A 27,542-nucleotide genomic window follows, 5' to 3' on the forward strand; every position below is an offset into this window, starting at 1 on the left:
CGGGCGCGCGGGCGGGAGCCGGGCGCGGAGCAGCGGGGCGCGGAGCCGGCGGCGGGAGCGGGGGGCGGCATGGAGCGGCCGGGGCCCCGCGCCTGCCTGGCCCTGCTGTGGGGCTGCGTGCTGGCCTCGGCCGCCGCGGCGCAGGGCAAGGAAGGTGAGTGTGCGAGCCGGGGCCGCCGCCGCCCGACCCGGGCACCCCGACCCGGGCACCCCGACCCGGGCACCCCGACCCGGCACCCGGCACCCGGAGCCCCGCGGGGCGCGCGCGCAACTTCGGAGGCCGACCCGGCGCCGCCTGCCCCGGGGCGCTGGGCGGGGTGCCGGGGTCGGGAGGGGAGGGCGCGCGCTGCCTCCGCGGCGCATCGGGGACCCCCGCCCCGGGGTCACGGGGCCTCCGGGGACTGAGCGGCCGCGGCCGGGCTCGGAGGCCGCAGAGAAGGGGCCGCGGCGCCCGCCACGCGGTCGTGGCCCCGGCGGCGGCTTCAGGGGCGCGCGTCCCGACGGGGGGCGCGGGGGTCCCTTGGACAACGGGGCGGCCGAGGGCCTTTGGTGACCCGTCCTCAGCAGCGCGCTCGCTCCGATTTTGCGGGGAAGCATTCCTACGGAGGCCCCTCATTTGCGGGGAGGGGGCTCTGGGGCGGGCGGGGAGCCCCCTGGGGAAGCCCGTGCGCCCTGAGCTGTTCTCCACGCCCCCCTTTGCCTCCAGCCGGGGCAGGAGAGTATGGAGGGGGTGGGGGGGCGAGTTTCGGGCCAACCTGCCCACGCACAGCCTCCCAGCCTTCCCAGTCCGCGTTGCCAGGCCCGGGGGTCAGGCGCAGGGGTCAGGTTCGAGGGCCGCGAGTGCGGACAGGAAGTCCCAAAGTCGAGCGTTCTGAGCAAGGGGTGACTCAGAACGAGGAAATGCGGCAGGTGGGGGCGCGGCCTCTCAAGGTGTGGAGCCGTCACCCCAGGGCCACCGCGGAGTCCGGGCATCCGGGGGTGGGGGCCTGAATCACCCGAGCGAGCGGCGCAGGGCGCAGGGCGAGGGGCCCGCAGACTCTGCCCTGGGCGGGGCAGGTGCGTGAGCGGGGGCGCCGCCCTGGGCCGGGGGCGCGGAGAGGATGGGGGCTCCTGCCCTCGGCCGAGGACCTTCCGGGCTTCGGGTTCCAGCAGTGAGAGCAAGTTCTCCCCGTGGGCCTGGGCCGAGCGCGGCTTCCGCAGGCTCCAGCAGGGGGAAGTGCAGAGGAAACCCGGGCCGGTGAGAAGTTTCCTTGAGCCTTGCTTTCTTTCTCTGCCTCCCAAAAAGGGGTGGGAGGTTTTGCTTTTGCAAGTTGGGAGGAAAAGAGGCCAGAGCTGGAGCTCTTGGAGGTGGAGGTGGAGGTGGGGGGCGCATCCTGTCGGAGTTCCTGGATGGGTCAGGGCTCCCGGTCCCAACTTGCAGGAGTGGGCGGCAGGGATTGCTGCCATCTGCAATACTCCTCTCCCCTCCCCACCCTCCAGCTTGTGGTCCTCCCCCTTCCTGGGGGACTGGGCTTCGAGGGAAGGGGAGAGACAGCTGGAATCTCTACAGGCCTTTCTGGAAGGCTGTCCTGGGGGTGAGGGGATTAGACAGGACCCACGCTACTGAGCCGCTGAGCGGGTGTGCAGCAGCCCCGGCCTCCGGCCTGGAAGCCTGGAGCTGCCTGGTCCTTGTGCCCATACTGTGCCCTCCCCAGCCTGGCGGAGTCGCAGCCCCCTCCCCCTCTGCGGGATTGAGGAGGGAAAGGGTGTGTTTAGAGAGTCCTGGGGTGGGGGAACATTAGGTTCCAAGAGCCCCTGTGAACCACTCCCTAGGTATGCCTACGGTGGTGGTGGTGGTGCTGGTGCTGGTGGTGGCGGCCCAGCTGGCAGCTGCTGGTGGGTTCTGTTCGTTGGTTTTCAGGCCAAATGTGGTAAATCTGCCTGGGAGTAGATGGGGGGGGTGGCGTGGGCAGAGAGAAGGACACACAGGCCCCTTCCACCCCGTAACCCAGGCTCTGCTCACTTCCCTTCTCCTTTTTCGCCCCCTCCTTGTGGGTAGAGTCTGGATTTGGAGACCCAGATGGAGCCTGTTGGATTCTCAGCAGCCACTGAATCTGTCCTCCTTTTGCAAAAGGGGAAACTGAGGGAGGCCCCGGCTAAGCCCTTGCCAGGCAGGGCCCTTTCTTTGCACAGAGGGCCAGGCCTGGGCGTCTGGCTTCTAGAGCTGCTGGAGCCCATTGTGGTTTCGTGGCTGATTTTCCTAGGAATCAGAATAGCTGGGCACGGGATGCAGTGGCGCTGAGGAGGTGGCTGATGGGAGGGGGGAGCTGGAGTGTGCTCGGGCCCTGGAAAGTCCTTGGCTTGGTTCTGTAAGAAGAGTCCAGGTTCCCCCTCTGTTCCCTTTTTTCCCCACAGAGCCCCTTGCCTTACTCCTTTCTTTAGGAATTAGCTGGATTTGGTTAAAGTGGGAAGCGGGGAGCAGGGAGGTGACTCCAGGTAGTGTCGTGTTTGAGTAAAGAAAGCCTTATGACATTGATGATGGAACGAAGGCGGAGAAATCAGAGAGGGAGGTGTGCTGGGGGTGGCCAGAAGGATTGAGGGCTCCTGGATGGGCCCTGACTAGCCAGGGCCTCTCAGTGAAGGTTCCAGGGGCAGCCAAGTGGCTCCCAGGTCCCCACCCCTTCCAGGGAACCAGAGCCCTCTGTCCCTGGAAGAGCTCAGGGAGAGAGAGCCACACAGAGCTGGGCTCCTGTTCCTGGTGATCGCTTCTAGGGAATTTCCAGGGAGGGGGCTGTGGCTGGAAGCCCCCTGGGGAGGCTCCTTCCTGTGTGAAGGCTTCTTTTCTTCTCAGATTGAGCCCCGTGATACTTGTAAAGCCAGGCCTGGGGCTGGGAGGGGGAATGTGCTCTGGCAGGGGTGGTGGGATCCCTCTGGGCCGGTTAACCCTTCAGAGCCTGGGAGCCACGAGCCCCCTCCCTCAGGGGTGCAGCCTGCAGCTTCCTACCAGTCTGGGAAGGGTCGGGGAGGGACATGTACTGGAACCGAGGGACACACTCACCATCGTCCTCCTGCCCACTCAGCTGGAGCCAGGAACCCCCAGATTGTTTCCTTTGTAGCCAGAACATTCCATTTGCTAGTGGGGTTAGTGAATTTTCCAAGCCTGGGCTCCGGGCATGTCCGAACAAATCTGTGCCCCTACCCTACCGGCTCCAGCCACCCTCCCCATCCCCATAGCCTTGGGACAGGTGCCACATCGGATTTCCTCTTCCCGGTCTGGGCTGCAGGGCCCTTCCTCGAGAGATTTGAGATTTGGCATAGGTCAGCAGCGGTGGCAATGCCTCACATCAGGCCTGGGGGCCTTCAGCCCAGGGGAGTAGGCCATCCTAACTCCAGGAGCGGGTTCCTAAGACTTCTCTCTCAGCCCCCTCCATCCCTGCCCCTAAATCAGGCCCATCTCTGCTCGCTGCCTGCCCAGGTCCACCTTTTTAGAGTCATTCTTCCAAGTCCTGGTCTTGAGGAATGCTGCTTCTTCCTCATATGCCATATTCCTCATGCTCCTAAGTCCAAGGAAGGGAGTGCTTGGTCCCCTCCGCCTCCACCTGAGGGTATTACCCTCTGAAGGGGTGGGGGTGGGGGTACAACCTCATATAGGTTCCCTGCCTGAGCTCCCACAGTGCCCGCAGCAGCTTTCTCTCTAGGGAGGGTGCCACCTATGGGCAGCTACCCAGCTGGAGGAGGGACACTACCCAGGATCTTGGGTCTTAGGTTTTGGGTCTTGGCTACAGCCACTGAGCCTGGCGGAGAGCCAGGGGTGAACCGATGGGATTTACCCAAGGGCAGGACTAGGTCTAGGGAAGGTGCTGGCAGTGTGTCCCTCCATCAGGCTCCAGATGCCTCTCTGGGGACAGTACGGTCCCGGTACATGAACCCTCTGGGGCTGGAAGTCCCCTCTAAAGGTTTCCAACTCTTCCCCCAGGCACCCCCTGGCAGGGCAGTAGCCAGGGTGTGAAGGACAGGGCAGTGGGAGTGACTTTCCCAGGGAGGGAACCTCTCCAGCTGTGTGTATCTTTGGGCCCCTCCTGAGACCCCTATGGGTTCCGAGCTTTATCCTGCCTGCTCTGTGGCTTTTGTGGTGGGAAGATCAGTTTCCAGAAAACCCCCCACTCGTCATCCCCCCTCTCCTCCCTGGAGCTGTTCCCACCTGTTAACAGTCCTCTCTTCTTGGAGTGCCAGGAGACACGTATGGACATACGTGTGCCGCCTATGTGTGCACTACGTGGCCCGGGTGGGGTGGGGGGTGTTTCATGCGGGGGGCGCTGTGGCAGGAGCAGGGACGAGTGCCCCCGAGGCCCACGTGCATGTGTGAAGTGCTGCTGAGGGGCCTTGTTTCCGGAAGCAGACGGGGCGGGCGCGGTGTCACTTACCAGCCCTGCCCGCCCCAGCTCTGGCCAGCTGCTGTCCCCCCGCTGGGCTGAGCTCTGTCCTGCTCTGCCCAGCTGGGGGCTGACCGAGGGGGGCGGCGTGGTGGAGCTGGTGGCTTGGGAGACAGGGGGCCTGGTTCTTACCCAGCAGTTCGTGTGGTTTTGACTAGGGCCCATCCCTCCCTGTTTCCCTATCCGTCGAGGGACAGGTCTTTGGGGACAGGTCTTTGGGATACAGTGACCCCATATAGTGGGGTCTCTGAAAGCTGAGGAAGCCGTCGTCATGGCCTCTTGGGGCTGCTGGGGGACTGTCACCTTTCCTTCCATGGCCTGAGTCCTGGAGATGCCCCCAAGCTCACTGGCCCTCCTGTCTCTTCCAGTTGTACTGTTGGACTTTGCTGCAGCTAAAGGGGAACTCGGCTGGCTCACGCACCCATATGGCAAAGGGGTAAGCCTTCATGGTCAAGCGGGGGATGGGGATGGGGAAACTGAGACCCAGGGAGGATGGGGCCAGCCTGAATCTGAACAGCTCAGCCAGGGACCAAACTCCTGCCTCCCACACCAGCTCAGTCTTCCACCCCAGACAGGGTAGGCTGGGGGCTGAGAGGTGGGGAAGGGGGAGGCGGACAGGGCTGGCGAGACAGCTGGAGGCCCCCGCAGAGCAGGGCCCATGGGCGCCCCAGCGGGCCAATGCTCAGAGCAACCCCCTCTGGTTTCCTCCATCTACTCTTGGGAGGAAGGAATTAAGGCTCCCTGTCTTCAGGGCTGCAGCCCAGAGGGTGAAGGGTAAAGGAGAGACGGAACAGGGGCTCCCAGGTCCCCATAGCCCCAGGAAACCGGATCCAGGTTCTTCCTGCTGGGCCCCTCTGCCTTCTCCCCTTCCCCCGGCTGTCACTTCCCCCTCCTGCTGGGGGCTGAGTTTGTTTTCCTCAGCCCCACCCAAGTCATCCACCCCTGCCCTGCCTGGCTGTCACCAGGACTGCTGGGCAAGACACTGGGATCCTTTTCCCAGCTTTGCATGACCTTGGGGAAGATACTGCTGCTCTCTGGGTCTTGATTTTCCCCTCTGTATAATGGACCCTTGCTGAGTTTGTCCTGGGACCCTGCACCCGGGAGAAGTATGTTTCCAGGGGGCTCCTTGGGGCAGTTCTCACTGCTGGCCAGATCTGCGTGAGTCAGCTCCTTGTCCTTGGTCACCTTAGCCCCGTGAGGGCCTGAGATACAGCTCTGTGGATCTCCAGGATCCTGGAATCCTGCTGGGAGGGAACACAGATCACCTAATCCGACCCACTCATTATACAGAGCGGGGAAACAGGCCCAAGGGCATTTGAGCAAAGCCTTGGCCAGTGTCACATGGTGTAGCCCAGGCCTCTGACCCCAGCCCCTCTGTTTTATTCATTCACTCATTCATTTGTTCATTCAACAAATCCTTTCCTGAGCACCCACTCTGTTCAGGTAGGTCCTGGGGATGCATTAATGAATTCGATGCAGTCCTTGCCGCAGCGAGCTCAGAATCTAGTATGGGAGCCAGATGTAGGTGTCACCACATAGGTGCCTAGAGCTGTGATAAAGGGGGTGTGGAGACTGTGGGGGCCAGAAGGGGGTACTTGGCCCAACCTGGGGAGTCTTCCCAGAGGACACTGAGCTATGTTCTGAGGAGGGAAGAACGTGTGCTGATCTGTTCTAAAGCCGGGATCTAAATAATGGGAAGTCATCTACTCTTTTTCTTTTCTTTTTCTAAGATTTTATTTATTTGAGAAAGAGAGAGAATGTGAGAGTATAAGTGGGGGGAGCAGGAGAGGGAGAAGCAGGCTCTCTGCTGAGCAGACAGCTTGACTCAGGGCTTGATCCCAGGACCCCGAGATCATGACCTGAGCCAAAGGCAGACACCCAACCAACTGAGCCACCCAAGCACTCCTCATCCATTCTTTTTGACTTAACCCTTTCCCTGCCACTCACCCCATCTGTGCGCACACACATGCGGCAAATACTACTATTAATGACACCAGCCGCCTGTCTGAGAGCTGCTTTGTCTTACGCATGCCAGGCAATGTGCTTAGCATTTTGTAGATACTCTATCACTGATCCTCACGGCACTTCTGCAAGGCAGCTCTTGTCCCCATCGTACAGATGCAGACTTTGAGGCTCAGAGAGCTCAAGTGATCCACCCGAGGTCACACGGATCCCCCAGACTCCCCCAGCTCCCAGTCCCATATAGAGGTCCAGTACCCGGACACTGGGATCAGAGACACCAGAGGACAGGTCCTAGCTCAGCCACTTTCAGTGTGTGAGGGTGACCCGAAGCCCCTCCCTGGGCCTGCCTGCCCACACTGACCTGTCACCCTCCCGCGCCCCCCACCCCCGCACAGTGGGACCTGATGCAGAACATCATGGACGACATGCCCATCTACATGTACTCTGTGTGCAATGTGGTGGCCGGAGACCAGGACAACTGGCTTCGCACCAACTGGGTGTACCGCGGCGAGGCCGAGCGGATCTTCATCGAGCTCAAGTTCACCGTGCGTGACTGCAACAGCTTCCCCGGTGGCGCCAGCTCCTGCAAGGAGACGTTCAACCTCTACTACGCCGAGTCGGACGTGGACTACGGCACCAACTTCCAGAAGCGCCAGTTCACCAAGATCGACACCATCGCGCCCGACGAGATCACGGTCAGCAGCGACTTCGAGGCGCGCCACGTGAAGCTGAACGTGGAGGAGCGCTCCGTGGGGCCGCTCAGCCGCAAGGGCTTCTACCTGGCGTTCCAGGACATTGGCGCCTGTGTGGCCCTCCTCTCCGTCCGCGTCTACTACAAGAAGTGCCCCGAGCTGCTGCAGGGCCTGGCCCGCTTCCCCGAGACCATCGCGGGCTCCGACGCGCCCTCCCTGGCCACCGTGGCCGGCACGTGTGTGGACCACGCGGTGGTGCCGCCCGGGGGCGAGGAGCCCCGCATGCACTGCGCGGTGGACGGCGAGTGGCTGGTGCCCATCGGTCAGTGCCTGTGCCAGGCGGGCTACGAGAAGGTGGAGGACGCCTGCCAGGGTGAGTGGCCGTACGGGCGCGGCCGGGGTGCGGGGCCGGGGTCCCGGGTTCTGCTGTTGGGCCTGGCACCTCTGGGATCTTGGTAAGGCCGCCTCTGGCCCTGACGTGCGGTGGTGCTGTTAGTGGAAATCACCGATCCTTCCTGGATTTCGGTTTCCTTGTTGATGGTTGGATTCACTCATTCACTGACAATGGGCGTGTTGAAGCATAGTGTGGCGTGGAGGTTAGGAGCAAGGGTTCTAGGACAAAAATGCCTGGGTTCAAACCCTTGCTTTAAAAAAAAAAACAACAAAAAAAAACAAAAAAACCCTGCTTTACGTGTAGCTGTGTGACTTTAGGCCAGTTGCTTAACCTCTCTCTGTTGCCTGGTTGCCTCATCTGTGAAATGGAGATGAACACAGCTCCTATCTCATAGGGTTGTTATGATAATCAAATGACCTAATGCTCGCGAAGTGCTTAGGTCAGTGCCTGACACATAAGTGCTTTTTAAGTGTGGTTGTTATTTTTGATTCATCCCGCAAATGTAACTTCGGTATCTGCTGTGTACCAGCCCTGTGAACACATGGGACAGTCCCCGGGGCTCGTTCCATCTCTCTTAACTCACTGCGTGACCTTGGGCAAGCCACTTAATCTCTCTGGGTCTCAGGCGGCCCTTTCATACATGGCGGTGGGGGAACCAGACCTGGGATTCACATCCCCTGGCTGCACATGAACCATCAGCTTTTGAAAAATGTCTGCATTGAGGTCAAAGTGGAAGGCAGGTGCAAGGTCCGTCCTCCCTGCCCGGCCTGCCCCAGGGCCACCGACTCAGCTTCCCCTGACCAATCTACTGATAACAAATAGAGGCCGATTCTCTGGGACTGTGTCTGGGGATGGGGCCTGGGCTTTAGTGAGCTCACATCAGGAGGCTGTGGGTTGGCACGGCCAGGGCCTGTGACAGCGGAAATCCCTACAGCAATGGGGATTTTTTTCAATGGGTGACTTTTTCTAGAAATGGCTGTGGGGCAGGGCATCTGTGGAATGCAGGCCAACCGTTGGAAGGCCAGCTCATCCTCTCTCTCTCGCTCTCTCTCTGGGAATTTCTTTGCTGAGATAAGCAGGGTGTTGAGAAATCGGGGTTCAGCCCTGCAGCTGGGTGATCTTGGGTAAATTTCTCTTCATCTCTGGCCTCAAATAAGAAGGCTTTCTACTTGGTTTTTTTCAAGACATAGATCCTGCAACACACGAAGTAGGTTGAAATGTCAGAGGAGCCTGAAAGCCTTTTCTGATAGGTTCTATCTGGCTCCTCAAACAAATCCTCAGAACCTTGCTTAACACAGCCTATAAACTCCTGGATGAGAAGTTCCTGAGTAGGCCTGTGGTGTAGTCCCTGCTCCGGTCCTTCCTACCACCCCATTGTCCTTCCAGCTCTCTTCCCGAGGAGGCCGCTGCTTTAGGTGACCTCCAGTGCACACTCCCAGTTTCAGACAATGACTGCGGGGTGGGGGGGGCCGAGGCAGCCCAGTGGGTCGAGCACGCTCCTCCCACATGACATCCTCACACAGGAATGCAGGGGTGGGGGGTGAGGGGCAGCTGAAAACTTTCCACAGGCTGGTGATTCAGCCCCTGCAGAGATAAGTGGACCTTGGGGTTGCAGGGGGGTGAGGGTGGGGGAGAGACTCTCTCCAGGAAGGGGGGGCAGCCTTCCTTCCCCTAGAGGCGGTCAGCGGGGGCTTTGCCTGTGAAGCGCTGAGTAGGCCCCGGATTGGGAGGACTCATTTCCAAGACCAAAATCTTTGACTTTACTGGTGGAAACCTCTCAACTGCCAGCCACCTGTTGCCCTGCTTTTTCCTCCTTGAGATCCCTCGACCCAGATTCCCTTCATTGTGCTCTTAGGGGCCCTCGGTGTAGCTGGGAAGCCCCAGCCCGGCTGCTCTTTATCCCTGCAACATTCCCAGCAGCCCCCCCCTGACCACGAGGCCAGTGGAGAGAAAAACAGGACCTCCTGCGGACAGGTGCTCCCCGCGGGTGCTCTGTGGGAACGCTTGCTGAATCGGGGCCCACCTGTCTTCGAGGCACGGACGGGAGACTGAGGCTCAGGGAGGTGAGGAGACTTGCCTGGAGTCACACAGCAATGCTGTGTGGTCACACTGGGATTTGAATCCAGGAGATGCGGCGGCGCCCAGGCTGGAGGATGGGTCAGGAAACGGGGCGGGAAATGACCAGTTCCTTTGGAATCCCTGACTCAGCTCCTGGCGGGGGGACGGGGCACGAGCTCTCTGGGCAGCCCCCAGATGACGGAAGGGTGGGTGATCGGGGGCCCTTACTGAGCACACTGAGGGAGAAATGGAGGCAGGTACAGGGCCGGCCCTCCCCGCCCGCCCCTCCGCGGGGCCGAGGACCCAGATCCTCCCACTGGGGCTTTTACTGATGACACATGGCACCCAGAGAGGGGTGTGGATTCCCTGAGGTCGCCGAGCACTTGGTCCGGGTCATCTTTAGAGTTCACTGCTTTTTGGGGTTCTTTCCCAGGAAGCCTGGCTCTCAGGAAAGAGTTAAATGGACAGCAGAAGGGAGGCACCGCTCAGGTGCTGCGATCGGACAGGTGGGCACGCTGCCCGGGGAGCTCTCCGAGCTATGTCAGGAATGAGCCAGCTTCGCTCCAGTCCCCTGCCCTACCCCCGGCCTGCCTGGGGGACAGTGGAGTCGCTCAGGCTGACCGTCATCTCCCCCGGGGCGGCTTTGTCTCTGCTTCCTGTGCTGGCATCGGCGGCGGAGCTGCTGGGGCCCTGCCTGGCGCCTCGGCCATGGGCTCTGCCGGCCAGGTGAGCAGGTGGCTGGCGGCTTTGGCCAAAGGCTCGGCCCAGCAGCTGGGAGGCTGGCGCTGGAGTGGGTACCGTGGGGAATTCCCTCTGTGGAGGCTCCTGCTCCTTCAAGGGCCCAGTCCCCTGGGGACGTCTCCTAATTTCTCTGTTCCCCAGTTCACAGGGACACCCCCAGTCCAGGCACCAGGCTGAGCATTTCTTGTGGTTTCCTTCAGGCAAACAAACCCCAAAAGGCTGAGGGTGGTAGATCCATTTTATAGATGAGGAATCTGAGGCCCAGCAAGAGGAAACAGTGACCAGTGACCAAATGAGCTGGGGCCTGGCACAAGGAGGGCCAGTGTGCTGTCCCCAGCTAGCTGCCCCTGGCTGGTGTCCTCTCCATAAGCAGTGTGACCTTGGCCAGTCCCCTCTGGGTCTCATTCACCCCACCTGTGAAATGGGTAGACTGGACCCTTGCTAACCTAGTGATCAGAATCTATCTCCTGGGACTTTCCTTTTTTTAAAAAGAGATTTTATCTATTCATGAGAGACAGAGAGAGAGAGAGAGAGGCAGAGACATAGGCAGAGAGAGAAGCAGGCTCCATGCAGCGAGCCCCATGTGGGACTTGATCCCGGGCCTTCAGGATCATGGCCCGGGCCGAAGGCAGGCACTCAACCTCTAAGCCACCCAGGCGTCCCATCCTGGGACTTTCTACTGAGAGCCTGAGAACCCGGATTGCCCCGGTAAGCTGTTAACTGGGTGATCTCACCATGTGGGGCAAGAAGCAGGGTTCCAGTACTGGGATCCTGAGTGGCCCAGGCCCAGTCCAGTCGGGGGACGGCTCTGGTTAAGGTGGCCTTGGGGCAGGTTGGCTCCCGGGCTGTGTCAGGAGCTGTGGGCAGAAGCTGCGCTTAGGATGTGACTGGTCCCCAGGCTGGGGGCTCTGTGAGCTGTTGGGCGCGTCCCTGCCTGGGGAGTGCCACCCGGTGTCCTCTGACGCGTGGGGGGGAGCCGTGGATGGATGGCGGCTCCCCACGTCGTCTGGGCCCTGCCCTACCCGCCCCGCCCCGCCTCAGTTCACACCGGGGGCAAATTCACACCCTGGCAGCCCCATGGGGTGGCCCCTCCCGCCCTCACCGGAGGTAAGTGGGTCCCCAGAACGGAAGGAAGGAGGCAAAGGGAAAGCAAACAGAAGATAAAAGGCTGGTGGTGGGGAGACAGCAGGAGGCGGAGGCTGGGGGGGAGTGGCGCTTATCTCAGGCCCGTGGAGGAATGTGCCTGAAGATAATTCTCCAGGGTGTGTGTGAAGGGGGCAAGGTGCTAGCGGCCTGGGGACATCCCCACATGGGGCCGCGGGCCTGCTGGGGATGAGAAGCCCCCCGGGTCTGGAGCTCTCTCAGTGGCCCTCATTGGCAGGGTCGATGACTTACAGGTCACCATTTGCCGCCTGTCAGGGCACAAGACAAAGTCCACACTCTGTCCCCCTGGCTTGGGGAGGTGACTGGCCCCGGGTGAATTGCCACCGCGATCTCTTGACCCTGTGACCTCACCACGACCAGTTGGGGAGGTGGTTGGACCTGGGGGGGAGGGGCTCTCCCCGGGGCTAGATTTGCGTCACTCCAGAGGGCGGGTGTCCCTAAGTCACTCCACGCTGCCACCTGAGAGGCGGGCATCGGGAACTGGAAAAACCGGGGTGCAGCTCTGGGTGCAGCTGCCGTGCCCCAATTCCCCTGCCCCCCCTGCATGGGGTGGCCCGGGCCCGCCAGGGAACCCCGGGCCAGAGAAGCCTTCCATAGGTGTGCCCGGGCCAGGCTCTTGTGCCAGGCAGGTGGACATCCTGGGGCGCCGTCCCCGTAGGGTGTCCCAGGACACTTCTGTGGCGAGTGTTTAATGCACACGTGCTAAGTTTAGTCGTTGACTCACACATTCATTCATTCATTCATTCATTCATTCATTCATTCACCTGTCCGTCCACCTAGCCAACCAACGTGACCTGTACCCCTACTGTGTGCTGGACCCTGTGCCGGGCCATGGGCCACAGAGAGATCAGACTCTGTACCTGCTGCCGCTCTCACAGAAGATTCTAATAGGAGCAGAAGTAATTTCAAAGGGAGCATGAAAGCCAGGCTGTGAATTCCCCCGAAGCAGTGACGGTGTTTATCAGTCTCACCATCATATCCTAGATGGTGCCAGACACGTAGGAAGTGCTCCATTTCTATTTGGTAAACAGAAGATTGAGTAACAGATCCCCCGGTGGGGCAGAAAAGGGTCAGAAGTTGGGCAGCCCGGGAGGGCTGCGGAGAGGAGCTCAAGCTGGGTATTGAAGGATACGTAGGAGTCCCCTGGTCGGCTAAGGGACCGTGGGTATTCTGTGCTTGCTGGTGTGTTTGGGTGTGTGTGAACACCCGACGTGCCCAGGACGCCAGGAGATCCAGCCAGGCAAAGTCAGGAAGACACGGGGGCTTGCTGGTGTCCTACCCGTGGACTCCGGGGCCCCTGAGCCAGGCCCACTCCGCCAGGGCCCCGGGGACAGCCCCGTGTGCTTGTGGGGTTGGGGGGGGCAGCGCATTCTCGTCAGGCAAGCACATGCCCTGTTGCCGCCGCCTCTCCACTGTATTATCTGGCATATCCGCAGCGGAAATCTCTCCAAATTCCCTCTTTCCTGCCGGCAGCAGTCAGGCCACCCCCGGGCTCTGGGGCCAAAGAATGGAACGTGACTCTTCCCCCCCCTTCCTCCTCTTGGCATGGGACTGGGAGGGGGGCGCTGGGGAGCAACCACGTGGCGGGGCGCGGGGGCATCGTGGGGGTTTGCAGGTGGCTAAGGCCTTCGGTAGAACCCAGCCCGAGCTGTGGGGGCTTGTGTCCCCTCCCCTGAGCCTGAGGGCCCGGGAGGGAAGGTGGTTCTGGGGGCCCCTGAGCACCCCGACTCCCTGGGCCTAGACACCTGGAGCCAGCACTTACCTGGGGTATCGGCCCCTCCGGCGACAAGTCAGGGCACTGGGGGGAATTGAAATCCCAAGATCAAGTGGCCCAGCTCTGCAGAGTCTCCTTTTCATCAAAGATTTGGGGAGGAGCGAGCTACTTTTGTAATGTGACATATATATAAGGAGGAATGCAGGGTACATGAGGGGTGCCTGGCCGGCTTGGGCGGTGGGTCTCGGGTTGTGAGTGTGAGCCCCACGTGGGGTACAGAGATTAGTGAAAAATAAAATCTTAAAACAAATACACGTGGATTGCTAAAGTACGATAGGAGACTTGGTTCCCCAGGCGATGTTCCGGGGTTGATTCTACTCTCTCCTCGAAGAGGCCATAGTGTGCCCCGTTTGAGAAGACCTATGTCGGGAGGTGCCACACACGTGCCACCCCCCCCCCCCCAGCTGCTCTGAAATTAGTCTTGGGATCTTCTGGCTGGTGAAATGGGTCAGGACTCATCTCCGGTCTCTTCGGGCTCATTTTAGAATGTTGATTTCTCTTTGCTCTTTTTTTTTTTCTTCAAGATTTTTATTTATTCATTCATGAGAGACACAGAGAGAGAGAGAGAGAGAGAGAGGCAGAGACACAGGCAGAGGCAGAGGGAGAAGCTGGCTTCCTGCTGGGAGCCCGATGCAGGATTTGATCCCAGATCCCCGGGATCATGGCCTGGGCTGAAGGCAGATGCTCAACCGCTGAGCCACCCAGGCGTCCCGATTTCTTTGCTCTAATGCTAGATGCCTGTGGGAGGAGAGGGACTCAAAGTCCGGCTTCCTGGGTTTAGGTTTGGGTTTTGGGTCTTAGGAGCTCATTGACCTTGGACAAGTGGTCTTGCCTCTCTGGGCCTCAGGTTCCTCTCCTTGAAAGTAGAGTGAATGATACAGTGCCCAAGTGTGCCAGGTTCATTGTGAGGACTAAGTGAGTGTGAGGTACGTGGCCTGGGAGCTGCATACAGTAGGTGCTTATTCAGCAGTCACTGTTTGTGTCACTGCACAGAGCAGGAGTTGGGTCCCAGGCCCCCTCTGTCCTGGACGAACACCCTCAGGGCCTCTGCTGAGGTTTGTTTGTTTTGTTTTGTTTTTTAATATATTTAATTTATTTATTTGAAAGAGAGAGAGAACGAGTAGGAGGAGGGGCAGAAGCAGAGGGAGAAGCAGACTCCCCACTGAGCAAGGAGCCCCACATGGGGCTTGATCCTAAGACTCTAGGATCATGACCTGAGCCAAAAGCAGATGCTTAACCGACTGAGCCACCCGGGCGCCCCTCTGCTGAGGTTTTGATGTGGTGGCAGGACAGGCTGCTCACTCACGGTGGGCGAGGGGCGTCCCCAGTCCTGCTCCCCAGCTCTACTCACACAGGGAACTGGACAAGGAGGAAGACTTTGTCCGAGAATTTTCTTGACAGTGTGGATCTGACTGTGCCATTGGCTCTACATCAATCCATCAGTGGCTGTTTTTGCCCCTGGATAAAGTCCTGGCTCCTTGGCCTAACATTAAAGGCCTTGCTCAGTCTGATCCCTGAAAACCTCTCGGCCTTCTTGCCTCCTGCTTCCCCCATTTATGCCCAGAAAGCCACTCATACTTTCTGTGTGGATCTTTCTCACCCCTACCTCCTCCTTCCAACCTTTCCATCCTGCCGAACTCCTACTCAGCCTCCAAGCCCCGGCTGAAATATCCCCGCTATGACTCCTCAGCCTCCTTAGCTCTTGCCTACCCCTTTATGGGAGACATAGTCATGCGCTCCCATGCCCTGAGTTCAGGGGCTCTGTCCATCTCAGGGTCCATGTCACAGAGCAATGAACATGGCACTGAGGTTGGAGGGTCTCAGGCTGCTGTCCACAGAATGAGATGGAGGCGGGTACAGTAATGGTGGGGTTGTAGAAGAGGTCCCTAGGGTGATCCCACCCCACCCTGGCCCTTCTGGCAGTTGTCCAAGCCCTGAGCAGCCCTGCACGGTGGGCCCCGTGTCTAGGCAGCTTCCTGCCTGTGAAGCCAGGAAGGGGCTCGGGGCAGGGGCAGGATAGGGTGGTGGGAGGAAGAAGCCTCTGGAGTCAGGTGCCTGAGCCCCTCGTCATCCTGGCGAGGACAGGACCTTCCACCGGGGAGGAAAAGCTGCTTCCTGGCTGCCCTCCTGAATGGCCGAAATGACCTGTCCTGGAAGTAGCTCCACCGATGATGCTGGGGGCCTGGCCTTTCCTGCTTCCTGGTGGGCCAGCCCCGGAACAGGAAGGCGGTCGGGTCCTGGGGTGGGGGAACACCTGCAGGGGTGGCATCCTGAGCGGGTGTGCCTGGCTGACGGGCTGTGGTGGTGGTGACAGTGGGTCAACAGAGGCCAGTGGGGAAGATGCAGTTACTGCCCTGGGCCGCTGGAAGCCTGGGTGGGGACCCATCAGGCTGGTCTGCACAAATTAAAGGGGATGAGGCAGGCGGGCAGCAGGCTCCATCTGGGGCCGAGCCAGGTGTGAGATAGGATTCTCGGGAAGCTGAGAGGTGAGATGTAAGCCTTGAACGCCCGGCTCGGGTGTGGCCCTGCCTGCGAGAGCTGGTGGGGAGCGTGCAGAGGTTTGGAGCACACGGGCGAGGCGCGTCCTGGGTGCCCAGCGTGAGCTAGGTGCTTGCCATGCACTTTGTCATCGCAAGATGCCTTAGGGATGAGAAAATGGGCCCAGAGGAGGTTAGCAACCTGTGTGGGGTTCTGGGACGAGGTCCCGCTGGAAAAGTCGCTTTGGGTGGGAACTTCGGGTTAAAATGACGTCTGTCCCTGTGTCCACCAGCCTGCTCGCCTGGATTCTTCAAGTCCGAGGCATCCGAAAGCCCCTGTTTGGAGTGCCCCGTGCACACGGTGCTGTCCTCCGAGGGGGCCACCTTCTGTGACTGTGAGGAAGGCTACTTCCGAGCCCCCCAGGACCTGCTGTCCATGCCCTGCACTCGTGAGTTTTGACTTGGCTCAGGGAGGGTGGCTGGGGTGGACGTGGTGTGCTGGATGACACGTCAGGCTGCCCGGGTCTGAGCTCTGCCCTCTGCCCTCCATGCAGGCCCGCCCTCCGCCCCGCACTACCTCACGGCTGTGGGCATGGGCGCCAAAGTCGAGCTGCGCTGGACGCCTCCCCAGGACAGCGGGGGCCGGGACGACATTGTCTACAGTGTCACCTGCGAGCAGTGCTGGCCCGAGTCGGGCGAGTGCGGACCCTGCGAGGCCAGCGTGCGCTACTCCGAGCCGCCGCACGCGCTGACCCGCACCAGCGTGACGGTCAGTGACCTGGAGCCGCACATGAACTACACCTTTGCGGTGGAGGCCCGCAACGGGGTGTCGGAGCTGGTGGCCAGCCGCAGCTTCCGCACCGCCAGCGTCAGCATCAACCAGACAGGTGAGGGCGGGGGGTCAGGTGGGGCTTCGGGAGGGTGGCCACCCAGGGCTTGGCTGTGTCCAGAGAGAGGCCGCAGCAGGTGGTGAAAATCAGTCTGGGTTTCTTCCGAGCTCTGTGACCTCTCTCAATGCCCTCACCTACAAAATTGGAGTAATAACAGGGCTATCCAGAGGATTCAATAAATTATATATAAGGCTCTTAGGACGGTGCCTGTCCACAGAGAGGATAGAGCAAGAGTCAGCTGTTGTTTTACTTTTATTATTTATGCACTCATAAATAGTCACGGGGTGCCCTACATGTGCCAGCCCTTGGGGTCCAGGGCCTGCGGCTGTGTGCTGATGTGGGCTTGGGATCTGAGGAGCCCCGGCTGTGGACGGGACTGGGTCTGGGTCTGGGGGTATTCACCCCACCACCCACCCCCAGCCACCCCCGACATGGCTCCTCACACCCCTCCCCCACTGCCCCCCCCAACCAGAGCCCCCAAAGGTCAAGCTGGAGGGCCGCACCACCACCTCGCTGAGTGTCTCCTGGAGTATCCCCCCACCACAGCAGAGCCGTGTGTGGAAGTACGAGGTCACCTACCGCAAGAAGGTAACAAGGGGTCGGAGCTGGCCCTGGCTGGGTGGCAAGCAGAGGGCTGGCTGGTCACAGACAGATGCTTACCACGTTCTGCAGATGAGGACACTGAGGTCTGAGGTCTTCCTGAGAGTCACCTCTCCCAGGCCAGCACAGCAGAGAGTTGTGGGAGAGGAGACACAGTGTTCTGGAGTCTCCCCAGAAGAGATAGTCGGGGTTGGGGAGAGAGCCGGGTCTCGGTGATCAGACATTGCTGGTGGTCGTGCATTTGCAGGCAGTAACCTTGAGTGACTCACTTCATTTCCTTGAGCCTCAGTCTCCTCACCTATAAGAAGAGCATCCAGGGGCACCTGGGTGGCTCAGTTGGTTGAGTGTCTGAATCTTGGTTCCAGCTTCGATCATGATCTCAGGGTCCTGGGATGGAGCCCCACGTTGGGCTGCACGCTCAGCAGGAAGTCTGTTTTCTCCCTCTGCCCCTCCCTCTGCTTGTGTTCTCACACATGCTCTCTCTCTCTCTCTCTGATAAATAAATAAAATCTTTAAAAAGAGAGAGAGAAGAGCGTCAAGTTTGCTGATGTAAGCGAGCTGCCTTGCTAAACCAGGCTTGGGGGAGCCTCTGGTGGGCCCAGCTGATGCCCTGCCCTCACCCACAGGGGGACTCCAACAGCTACAACGTGCGCCGCACTGAGGGCTTCTCCGTGACCCTGGACGACCTGGCTCCGGATACCACCTACCTGATCCAGGTGCAGGCGCTGACGCAGGAGGGCCAGGGTGCCGGCAGCAAGATTCACGAGTTCCAGACGTTGTGTGAGTTGGGCACCAGGGCCTGGGCAGGCCCTGAAACAGAATAGTTGGGACATCTGGGAGGAGCAAATGGATCAGAGAACTTAAAATGCCCCCTTCCTGGTCAGCCAGGGCCTAGGAGAGCCCGGTGGGGGTTGGCCCCAAGTCTGGGGGAGGGGGACCAGGGACATGCATTCAGGGCAGTGTTGCAAGAAGGAAGGACATGGGGCCTGACACTGGCGGACTGGGTCATGGAAAGTGTCCCACGCACCTGGCCGCACCTACCATATTCCCTAGGGCAGGCCTGCTACTTACCATCTATGAAATGGGAATAAATATTCTCATGAACCGTCACAAGTAAAAGCATCCGGCACATGTCTCGGGTCCCTAAAGTGGGCCTTGGATGCAAAGGGGACATTGCCAGTCTTTGGAGTTGGGGGGCTCCCTTGTCATCAGCCGGTCTCCCCTGACAGCCACGGAAGCATCTGGCAACTTGGCAGTGATTGGCGGTGTGGCCGTTGGCATCGTCCTGCTTCTGGTGCTGGCAGGAATCGGCCTCTTCATCCATCGCAGGTTGGTTGGAGCCCACGCCTGGGCTCTCCGAGGGCCGAGGTGGGCTACAGCGGGGCGGGACCGTCGGTTTCCTGTCTGCAGAATGGGGCTGCTGGTGATCTAACCCCGGCCCCCCCGGGGCCGAGAGGACGCAGCGGGCTGTAAAGTGCCCAGCACAGCGCCTGGCACGCCGCGGGGGCTCAGGACGTGGCGGTCATCATCTGTGCCCTCGTTAGTAACGCTGCGTCCACACTTCCTCTGGACACGCAGGCAGGAAGCTCTGGGAGCTCTAATGAGGAAAGCCCTCATTATGGCCACTTAAGGGGCCATTACGGGGTGTAGAGCCCCGGGAGCGAGCCCTGCTTGCTCATTTCCTCCCCGCCTCTCACTGCCTGCTCAGCAGAGCCCCCGGCACACCAGGCCCCGCTCAGGACCAGAGGGAGGTGGGGGCCGGGAGGCTCATGGCCAGAGCAGGCCTCTGACCTCCCCCATGTCGTGGGTTCCCCGTGGGGTTCTCTCAGGAGGAAGAGCCTGCGGACCCGCCAGTCCTCGGAGGACGTTTACTTCTCCAAGTCAGGTGAGATGCAGCGCCCCCCGCCGTCCCCACAGGCTGCCCCCCAGCTCTGCCCTCCAGCTCTGCGTTGGAGACGGGATAGCTGGGCGCTCCCAGGGCTCTGTGGTGGGCTCAGTGATGCCATGGCCTCCTCCTCCTCCTCCTCCCCTTGGGTGACCCCTCACAGGGGGCTCCCCCAAACCGTGACCCTGCCCCTCCTCCTCTCGTCCAGAGCAACTGAAGCCCCTGAAGACATACGTGGACCCCCACACATATGAGGACCCCAACCAGGCTGTGCTTAAGTTCACCACTGAGATCCACCCGTCCTGTGTCACGCGGCAGAAGGTCATTGGGGCAGGTAAGTGCAGTGCGCCTGCCCAGGGGGCCTGGGACTCGTTGGGGGCACCTGATGGCCAGGCTGACTGGGTGGTCCTCACACCTCGTCTTCCCGCAGGAGAGTTCGGGGAGGTGTATAAGGGAACACTGAAGGCGTCGGGGAAGAAGGAGGTGCCCGTGGCCATCAAGACGCTGAAAGCCGGCTACACCGAGAAGCAGCGGGTGGACTTCCTCAGCGAGGCCAGCATCATGGGCCAGTTCAGCCACCACAACATCATCCGCCTGGAGGGTGTCGTCTCCAAATGTGAGCGCGGGCACCAGGGTGGGGGCGGGAGACCCACCCCATCCCAGGGCCTGATCACCCGCAGTGGGCGTAAAGAAGGGCCACCCAACAGGGGCTCTGTCCGTAGCAGTGCCCCCCCAGCCCCCCGCTCCCCGCAGCCCCATCTACAACTCTGGCCACCCCCTCACGCCTGTGCCCACCCTCTGCAGACAAACCCATGATGATCATCACCGAGTACATGGAGAACGGGGCCCTGGACAAGTTCCTTCGGGTGAGGATGTGGGCTGGGGTAGGTGGGGAACCTGGGGCTGCTCGGGGTGCCCTGGTGGCTGAGGGCCTGTGCTCTGGCAGGAGAAGGACGGCGAGTTCAGCGTGCTGCAGCTGGTGGGCATGCTGCGGGGCATCGCGGCCGGCATGAAGTACCTGGCCAACATGAACTACGTTCACCGCGACCTGGCCGCTCGCAACATCCTTGTCAACAGCAACCTGGTCTGCAAGGTGTCGGACTTCGGCCTGTCCCGTGTGCTGGAGGATGACCCCGAGGCCACCTACACCACCAGTGTAAGTGCTAGGGCAGCTGTCGCCCCCCGGGATGAAGGGCTTGAGGGTGAAGCGGCCTTCATGCTGCTCCAGGTCCTCTCACCTACGTACCTGAGTATGGACCTCAGGCACACAGGTGAGAACACCTCCAGGGAGCATGGACGAGGGGCCCTGACTCTATCTGGCCTGGCTGCGATCGTCCTAGGGCGGGCCAGAGGGACAGTAGTGACCGGGCCTGGGTCCCCTGCAGGGTGGCAAGATTCCGATCCGCTGGACAGCTCCGGAGGCCATTTCCTACCGCAAGTTCACCTCAGCCAGCGACGTGTGGAGCTATGGCATCGTCATGTGGGAGGTGATGACGTACGGCGAGCGGCCCTACTGGGAGCTGTCGAACCATGAGGTAGGCCCCATCACCCTGCCCAGCCCTCTCCTGACCTGAACGGAAGCCCTCTCGTTTCCACACCCCGATGGCTGGGCAGAGGAGAGTTTGGAGGGGCTAATCTTCATCTGGTACATTCAGTACATGTCTATTGAGGGCCCCCTATGAGCCAGGCTTGTGCTGGGCCCCAGACCCAGTGTCTGCTTATGGTCAGTGGAACGACAAGGAAACAAGGACTGGGGAGGTGGCGTGCATTCCTGCGTGCATGCACCTGGGTGTGCATGCACATGTGCATGTGATAGATGCATCTGTGTGTGAGTGTGGGTGCCCGGCGCTTCACGCAGCCTGGAGACTAAGGCGCAGTAAGTAGCCAGGTGAAGACACGGAGCGGGAGGAGGGCTCTGGCTGCAGGGAGTGGCTGGTACAGACGTCCCCAGACTGGACGGAGGCTGACTGCAGGGCACACAGCGGGGTCAGGAGCCCCTTCCTCCATGGAACTCCGGGGACAGCCCCTCAGCACTTGCCCTCTGTACCTCTGACGCTTGTGTATCGGACTCCAGAAAGAAGGCTCGTCCCCACGTGTGTCTGGGGTTCCCTGCCCTCCTCGCCCGCCTGCATGGCCGGGGCCTCCTCAGGGAGCCCGCGGGGGTCTGGCGGCCGTGCAGGCGGTGCTGACCATCCTGCCTCCCCAGGTGATGAAAGCCATCAACGACGGCTTCCGGCTCCCCACGCCCATGGACTGCCCCTCCGCCATCTACCAGCTTATGATGCAGTGCTGGCAGCAGGAGCGCGCCCGCCGCCCCAAGTTCGCCGACATCGTCAGCATCCTCGACAAGCTCATCCGCGCCCCCGACTCCCTCAAGACCCTGGCTGACTTTGACCCCCGGTTAGTTCCGTCGCCCCCGTGCACAGCGGCCCCCGGTTTCATGGCCGGCTGGGGCCAGTGGGTGGGGGTGGGCACCCACACGTGGGCTTCGCTTGCCCGGGGCGGGGGCTCCAACCTGTAGCAGCAATCGGCATACATGGGAAACGCGCCGGGCGCTGCGCTCGGCACCTAACATGTTTTAACTCATTCAAACGACCGATGAGATGGGTCCTGTAATTATCTGCCTTTTGTTGATGAGGAAGCTGAGACAGGGCGATTAAGTATTTTATGTGCTGGCAGGTCGCCAGGCTGGGGCTGTGCCTCCAGGAACCTGAATCTTAACATTTTGTTATTCTGTGGTTATCGGTGGTGGTGTTGCCAGGGGGGAGCGGGCGGGGCGTGGGGGGCGCAGGAGCTGTAAACACTGAGTGCTCATGACATGCCAGCCTGTCTCCCTGAAGCCTACCTGATTGGGCTCCCCTGTTACCCACATAAGGAAACTGAGGTGCAGGGTGGTTAGGGGGAGCGGCAGGCCTGGGCCCCCCCTGGGGCGGGCTGGGTGCTGCAGCCGCTCACCTGCAGGTGGGTGATGCCTGTTTCAGGGTGTCCATCCGGCTGCCCAGCACCAGTGGCTCCGAGGGGGTGCCTTTCCGCACGGTGTCCGAGTGGCTTGAGTCCATCAAGATGCAGCAGTACACAGAGCACTTCCTGGCGGCTGGCTACACTGCCATCGAGAAGGTGGTGCAGATGACCAACGAGTGAGTCTGGCCCGGCCTTCTCCTGCCTCCAAGGCCACCTCGGCCACCCACTGCTCCCCTCTTCTTCTTTCTCTCTCCTTTTCTTTGGGGAGAGGCTTCACAGGAAGGGCAGAGCCAGGCCAGCAGCCAGCAGTTCTGGGCACTCACTCCTGGCTCCCCCCTCTTCCTGCATCTTTTTCTTTCCAGAAGGGGAAAATAATAGTAATTGTCATAATCAGAGCAGTGTTGGTGGTGGGCTAACTGTGTGCCAGCTGTGTGCTTGAGCACTTTGAATCCGTCCTCATCCACCTAACTTGGCAGGTGGGCCTTGTCCGTATATCCGCGGACAGGTGAGAAACGGGAGGGGGGGGAGTGCAAGGACTTGCCCAGGGTCCCACAGCCACTAGAGGCCCAGTGGGATTCCAGCCCTGGTCGGTCGTTGAGGGCCCGGAGCTCGGGGACCATGGAGGTCAGTAGTGGAGAAACAGACTGGGAGGTTACGTAGCCTGCTTGAGGTCACACAGCGGTTAGGGGCAGCGTTCCTCTCCGGGGTGCTGAAGAGAAATGGGCAGAGCCCTTGGACTTCTAGGCCGTTGCCCGGGAGAGAGTGCCCTGGGCCATCCCCTCCCGGACACCTCTCCCCGCGTGGTTGACTCTCAGCCCTGTGGTCCAGCCTGGCAAGAAGTGCCAGTTACCCCGGCCCTAGCCCTGGGTACAGCCCTTTGTCAGGCGGCCCTGTGGGAGCTCCGCTCTCCCCTCCAACATTGGGGACCTTTCCCGGCACGGCCTTGGCACGGACACCTCTTCCCATCCCAGGAGGGAGAAGACGTTATCCTCTCAGCCTTTTGTGCCTCTAAAAATAGTGTTAGGCCCCAAGAGCCCAGCATGTACAGGGTCCAAGGTCAGGGCTGGAATGGGCCCTGGGGGCTGGGAGGTTTTGGGAATCACACGGAGGGGGTCCACCCGGGCTTCCCGCAGTTCTGGGTCACAGAAGTTCTGGGAGCTGGGCCTAAGCAGGAACATTCTCCAGGGCCCCTGAAGACCGCTGAGCTGGGCTTCTGATTGCTGGTCACAGCTTCTCGGGCCAGGCCGTGGCCCATCCCAGGGGACGGGGAGTCAGATAGGGACAGAGCTGGCCAGAGGGAGGCCTGGAGAGAGGAGATGGGTCCCAGGATATCTGTTGTCTCCAGCCAGCGGCAGGAGTCCAGGCTCGGGCTCTGCAGTCACACTTGGCTTCAGGTCCCACATCTGACGCTTCCTAGTGGGAGACCTTGCTCAGATCAGGTTCCGTCCTTGAGGCTTGCTCCCTGTTTCCCTGCTGTGCAGATTGCATGGGTGCAGTGCAGGTGACATGCCTGGTACCTAGTAGGGACTTAACCCATGTCACTGTCCTCTTCTCCTCGGCCCCCTTGCTTTCAGCCTGCAGCCTGTGGGCAAATGCCAGGGTTCCTGGGCCCCTTCCTTTCGCCCGGGAACCTAGAGCAGCCTCTTTGTGCCTCTGGGGGCTCCCGGTGGGGACAGCACAGCTACTCTTGTGGGTGAGCAGAGCAAGGGGCAAGGAGAAGCGCTTACAGGAAACACATGTTCTTAGAAGCTTCCCGAAATAGCCCGGGGTGCTGCTTGGCCAATTCCTTTCCCACGAGCAAGGACAGGGCTGTCTTGGATGGATGGAGGCTGTGTGTGTGTGTGCATGTGCGCTGTGTTTGGAAAGGTCTGAATAAAGGCAGGAAGTCATTCTACGCTCCCTCCGCCTCCTACCAGCTGGGTGGTGCTCAGAGCTGGGGCCTGCGTGACTCACCACCCCTGCCTCCTTCTTTAGTTCAAATCAGTGAAACAAGTGGGGATCTTAGACCACTTTTTTACCCCAAAGGCTGTGTCTGCACATGCCGTGAGTCCCAGTGGGAGCCAGTGAGCTGGTCTCAGAACTCAAGCACTTTCCCTGTGGGGTTGAGGTTTAGGCTTCAGTGTCCCCTCCCTGCTCTTCCTGGCCCCTGACCCACTGCTCACTCCCCTGCAGGCCCTGGGCCATCCCACGAAGGCCACATTTTCTCACATTGAGCGTTCACCACGTTATTTCGGAGTCGCTTGAGTCTCTAGCTAGACTAGGGTTTGAATTGTCTTTTGAGGAACTAAGGAAGCAGTGGATGTTGTAGCCCAGAAAAATGCCCAGTCCCACCAAAGGCACTGTCCAGTGTCTGGGAGGGGGGCACAGGCCGCTGGGCCTTATGGTCACTGCGTACCCTCAGCATAGGCTTGGTGCTGATGCACTGTTTGCTGAGACAGTGAAGCATTGACGTGAGGCTCCGGGAGGCCTCTCTCCCTCCTTGTGCCCAGGGCCAGCGCATAGGCGGTGCTTGCTGGGGATGTGCGTCCTCTGAATTTCCCAGGGCCTGGACCTGCGCTGAGAGTGCTCAGAGGAAAGGTAGCCTCGGTCAGGTGTCTCCCTACCCCTGTGATGAGAGTTGATGGCAGTGACAAGAGGGAAACCGAGGCTGGTTCAGGAACAGTCTTGGGCTGGTCTGCTGCAAGGGCCACAGGGACCAGGCTGGCCTGTGAGTCTCATCTTGTGCGCCTCCCGGGTTAGCAAATGAGGCAGGGAAGGCGGCGGGTTTTTTTTGTGTTGAAGAAGAGCGGAGCTGGGGTAGGTGGCTCGGCAGCATCTAAGCAAAGCTTCCCACTTTCCATGTACAGAAACTGAGGCCCAGAGGCAGGACAGGACCTGCCGAGGCTTTGATGACGTCCCAGACTAAAATTTGGCCTCTTGCTTCCCGGCCCAGGGCTTTTGCTTCCTAGACGGGTCTCAGGAGCAATCTCAGCTCCCACCCTGTCAGCCTAACTACAGCAGGCTGGGAGACAGGCCCACGGCGGCCCCATGTCCACTAGCAGCCGTTCATTCCTTCAGCAGATAGTCCTCAAAGGACCTACTATGTACCAGGCCCATCCTGGAGCCCAGGGGACAGGTCTCTGCTGTCACCCTCCTAGCACTCACTTAACCCCCTGCATCTTAAGCTGCACATCAGGGTCTTTGGGACCCAGTAGGATGCAGACTCCCTGCCCCACCTCCAGAACTTCAAGGTCAGGGAGTCTGGAGCGAGGCCCAGGATCCTGCTTTTCAGTAGCGCCTCCTTCCCCGGTGCTGTGAATGCTTCCCTGGGAGCCACCCCAGGTGCGGGGGAAGTGGCGCTGCTTCCTCGACAGCCCCAGCTGTTTCCGTTGGACTGGCCCACGGCGGTGGCTTAGGAAGTTCTACCTGCTGTCCAACTGCTGGCCTTCCTGCTGCAGTGGAGCAACCAGCCCCTCCTGGAGCCCCCCCAGCCCCCCTCCCCACGCATCCGGGTCTGCCCTTCCCTGCCCAGCATTTCTCCTCCGAGGGCTCCCAGAGCCTGTGGGAAAGTCATGTCTCCGGAATTGCAAACAGGAGCTCGCACCGTATAATTAGTTTCATTTACAGCCAGGAGACGGCCCATAAAAACCTGGGTGTTTTCATGGGTTTGGGCTGGTGGGTGAGGGTGGTGGTAGAGAAAAGTCCCAGAGTGAGCAATAAACGTCCTGCTCCAGGGCTCCTGGGAGCATAAGTGGTTTTACAAGGGGATGGAGGGGCATTGGGAGGGGGGCAGGAGAGGGCTCTGGGCTCCTGGGCACATCTTTCCATTCGGCACGGAGGCCGCCTTCCGCCTCTGCCACCTGTGTCCGGGGGTCTCCCACCCTCCACCTTCCAGCTAGACACTCATCCCATCTTACAGGTGAGGAAATTGAGGATCCTAAAGGAAGAACACCTACTTAGTTAGTTCCGGGGTGACCTGGTCACCTGCCTGGTGACCCGCCAGCCTCTCCCTCTAGAAGAACTCGAGCAGAACGTTAACCCTTGAGGTCCCACTGCAAAGTGTGTCCTGAGTTCTTCCTCAGTTGTCAGCAGTGGGCGCTCGGAGTCGGGGTGGAATAGAGCAGTGGCTGGGAAGAGGCCTAGCAGGGAGAGCTGAGAGCAACACCCCTAGGGGGTCCCTGGCCGCGCCCCCCTGCACCCAGTGATGGCACCAGTGCTGCCCAGGGAGGAGGCCTTGGCTGGGGACAGGGAGGACAGATCCAGGCCGGGGGAGAGCAGGCGTGTGTTCATAGCTCTTAAGATTTCCAGCCCCTCCACCTCCTGGCTGTGTGACTTTGGACGAGTCCCGTCCCCTCTCTGAGCCTCAAGTTCTCGAATCTGCAAAATAGTGGGGAAGAGAGCACCTGCTTCACAGGCGGTCATGCCGGTTTCATGGGGGAGGGGAGAAGCTTCTCACAGCGTGGGCCCTTCTCTCCTTTCCTAACTGTTGATGTCAGCAAGCTTTCGGGATGTGGCTCCTCTTGCCAAGCCTCTGCCCCCCACCCCTCCCCGCCTCTCCCGGCCAGCCCCTAACTCCCCCCTCTCTCTCACCCACAGCGACATCAAGAGGATTGGGGTGCGGCTGCCCGGCCACCAGAAACGCATTGCCTACAGCCTGCTGGGACTCAAGGACCAGGTGAACACAGTGGGGATCCCCATCTGAACCCCGGCAGGCCGCAAACCCCCTTGGCCAAGAATACTTGAAGAAACAGAGTGGCCTCCCTGCCAGCTCTGCACTGGGCCACCAGGGACCTTATTTATTTCTAGTTACTCCTTATTGATGCCTCCCTGAGGCCTCTGCTGGGGGGGGAGCGTCTTGGACGACACCTTGGCCTAAACCGGGGAGACGCTCAGGGACCCCAAGCCGGGGGCCTCTTCATCTACAAAGGACAGTCCGCCAAGCACTTAGCAGGCACCGCCGTGTTCCCAGCATCCCCTGGGGCAGGAGCCCCGCCAAGACATGTGGACAAACACACAGGACATTTCCAAACCCCTTCGCCGTCTCGGGAGGTGGAGGGGTTGGCCTGTGGCCCCGTGAACAGGGTACCTCCAGCCTCACCCACAGATGAGAAGAGGACAGCCAGCAAACTCAGCTGGGCAAGACCCAAAGTGGTTCCCCTGTCCCTCTGGTGCCTTCCTCAGCCCCCCAGGCCCTGTCCTCGGCCCCAATGGGCCAAATCTCGCTTCCCCGGGGCCCTCGCAGGATGCTTGGTTGTGTTGAGGTTTTTTTAAAAAATATATATTTTGTACTTTGTGGAGAGTATGTGTGTGTGGCAGGGGGCTCGGCTGGGGCTGAGGGTACACGGTGGCCTGTGTCGGACATTCCCAGGCTGGGGGCCGGTCCGTCCGACCTCCCTCCCCTTCAGGCAACATTCACTACTCTGTCAGTGTTACTGATTTCGTTTTCGTTGGATATTTTTTTCGAACCTTAATTTATTATTATTTTTTTTATATTTATTGTTAGGAAATGACTTATTTCTGCTCTGGAATAAAGCTGAAAATGGTTCAATCTGA

At 60.3% G+C, this 27,542-nt stretch overlaps 1 protein-coding gene across 2 annotated transcripts; it reads left to right on the forward strand.

The window, feature by feature from the left end:
* On the forward strand, window positions 1-27,542 carry EPHA2 (EPH receptor A2). 2 transcript variants are annotated; one of them, XM_072828190.1, is made up of 17 exons: window positions 1-154; window positions 4,781-4,848; window positions 6,770-7,439; window positions 15,968-16,123; window positions 16,229-16,561; window positions 17,037-17,152; window positions 17,791-17,944; window positions 18,394-18,493; window positions 18,994-19,049; window positions 19,258-19,383; window positions 19,480-19,665; window positions 19,854-19,915; window positions 19,996-20,205; window positions 20,435-20,584; window positions 21,256-21,449; window positions 22,031-22,186; window positions 26,586-27,542. In XM_072828190.1, the coding sequence occupies exons 1-17, from the start codon at window positions 70-72 to the stop codon at window positions 26,689-26,691; spliced, it is 2,928 nt and encodes a 975-aa protein (XP_072684291.1). In that variant the 5' UTR covers window positions 1-69; the 3' UTR covers window positions 26,692-27,542. The 2 variants fall into 2 exon arrangements, with proteins under 2 accessions (XP_072684291.1, XP_072684292.1); XM_072828191.1 differs by lacking the exon at window positions 1-154 and adding an exon at window positions 1,061-1,237.

The sequence above is a fragment of the Canis lupus genome, chromosome 5, assembly GCF_048164855.1.
Source record: "Canis lupus baileyi chromosome 5, mCanLup2.hap1, whole genome shotgun sequence".
Taxonomy (NCBI): domain Eukaryota; kingdom Metazoa; phylum Chordata; class Mammalia; order Carnivora; family Canidae; genus Canis; species Canis lupus.

What these genes read in the sequence shown, in the direction of transcription:
- EPHA2 (XM_072828190.1), top strand. Translation starts at nt 70, where the DNA reads ATGGAGCGGCCGGGGCCCCGCGCCTGCCTGGCCCTGCTGTGGGGCTGC. An exon ending in GCTGTCCATGCCCTGCACTC is followed by an intron (nt 16,124 to 16,228) that starts GTGAGTTTTGAC and finishes CCCTCCATGCAG; the next exon opens with GCCCGCCCTCCGCCCCGCAC. An exon ending in GCAGAAGGTCATTGGGGCAG is followed by an intron (nt 19,384 to 19,479) that starts GTAAGTGCAGTG and finishes GTCTTCCCGCAG; the next exon opens with GAGAGTTCGGGGAGGTGTAT.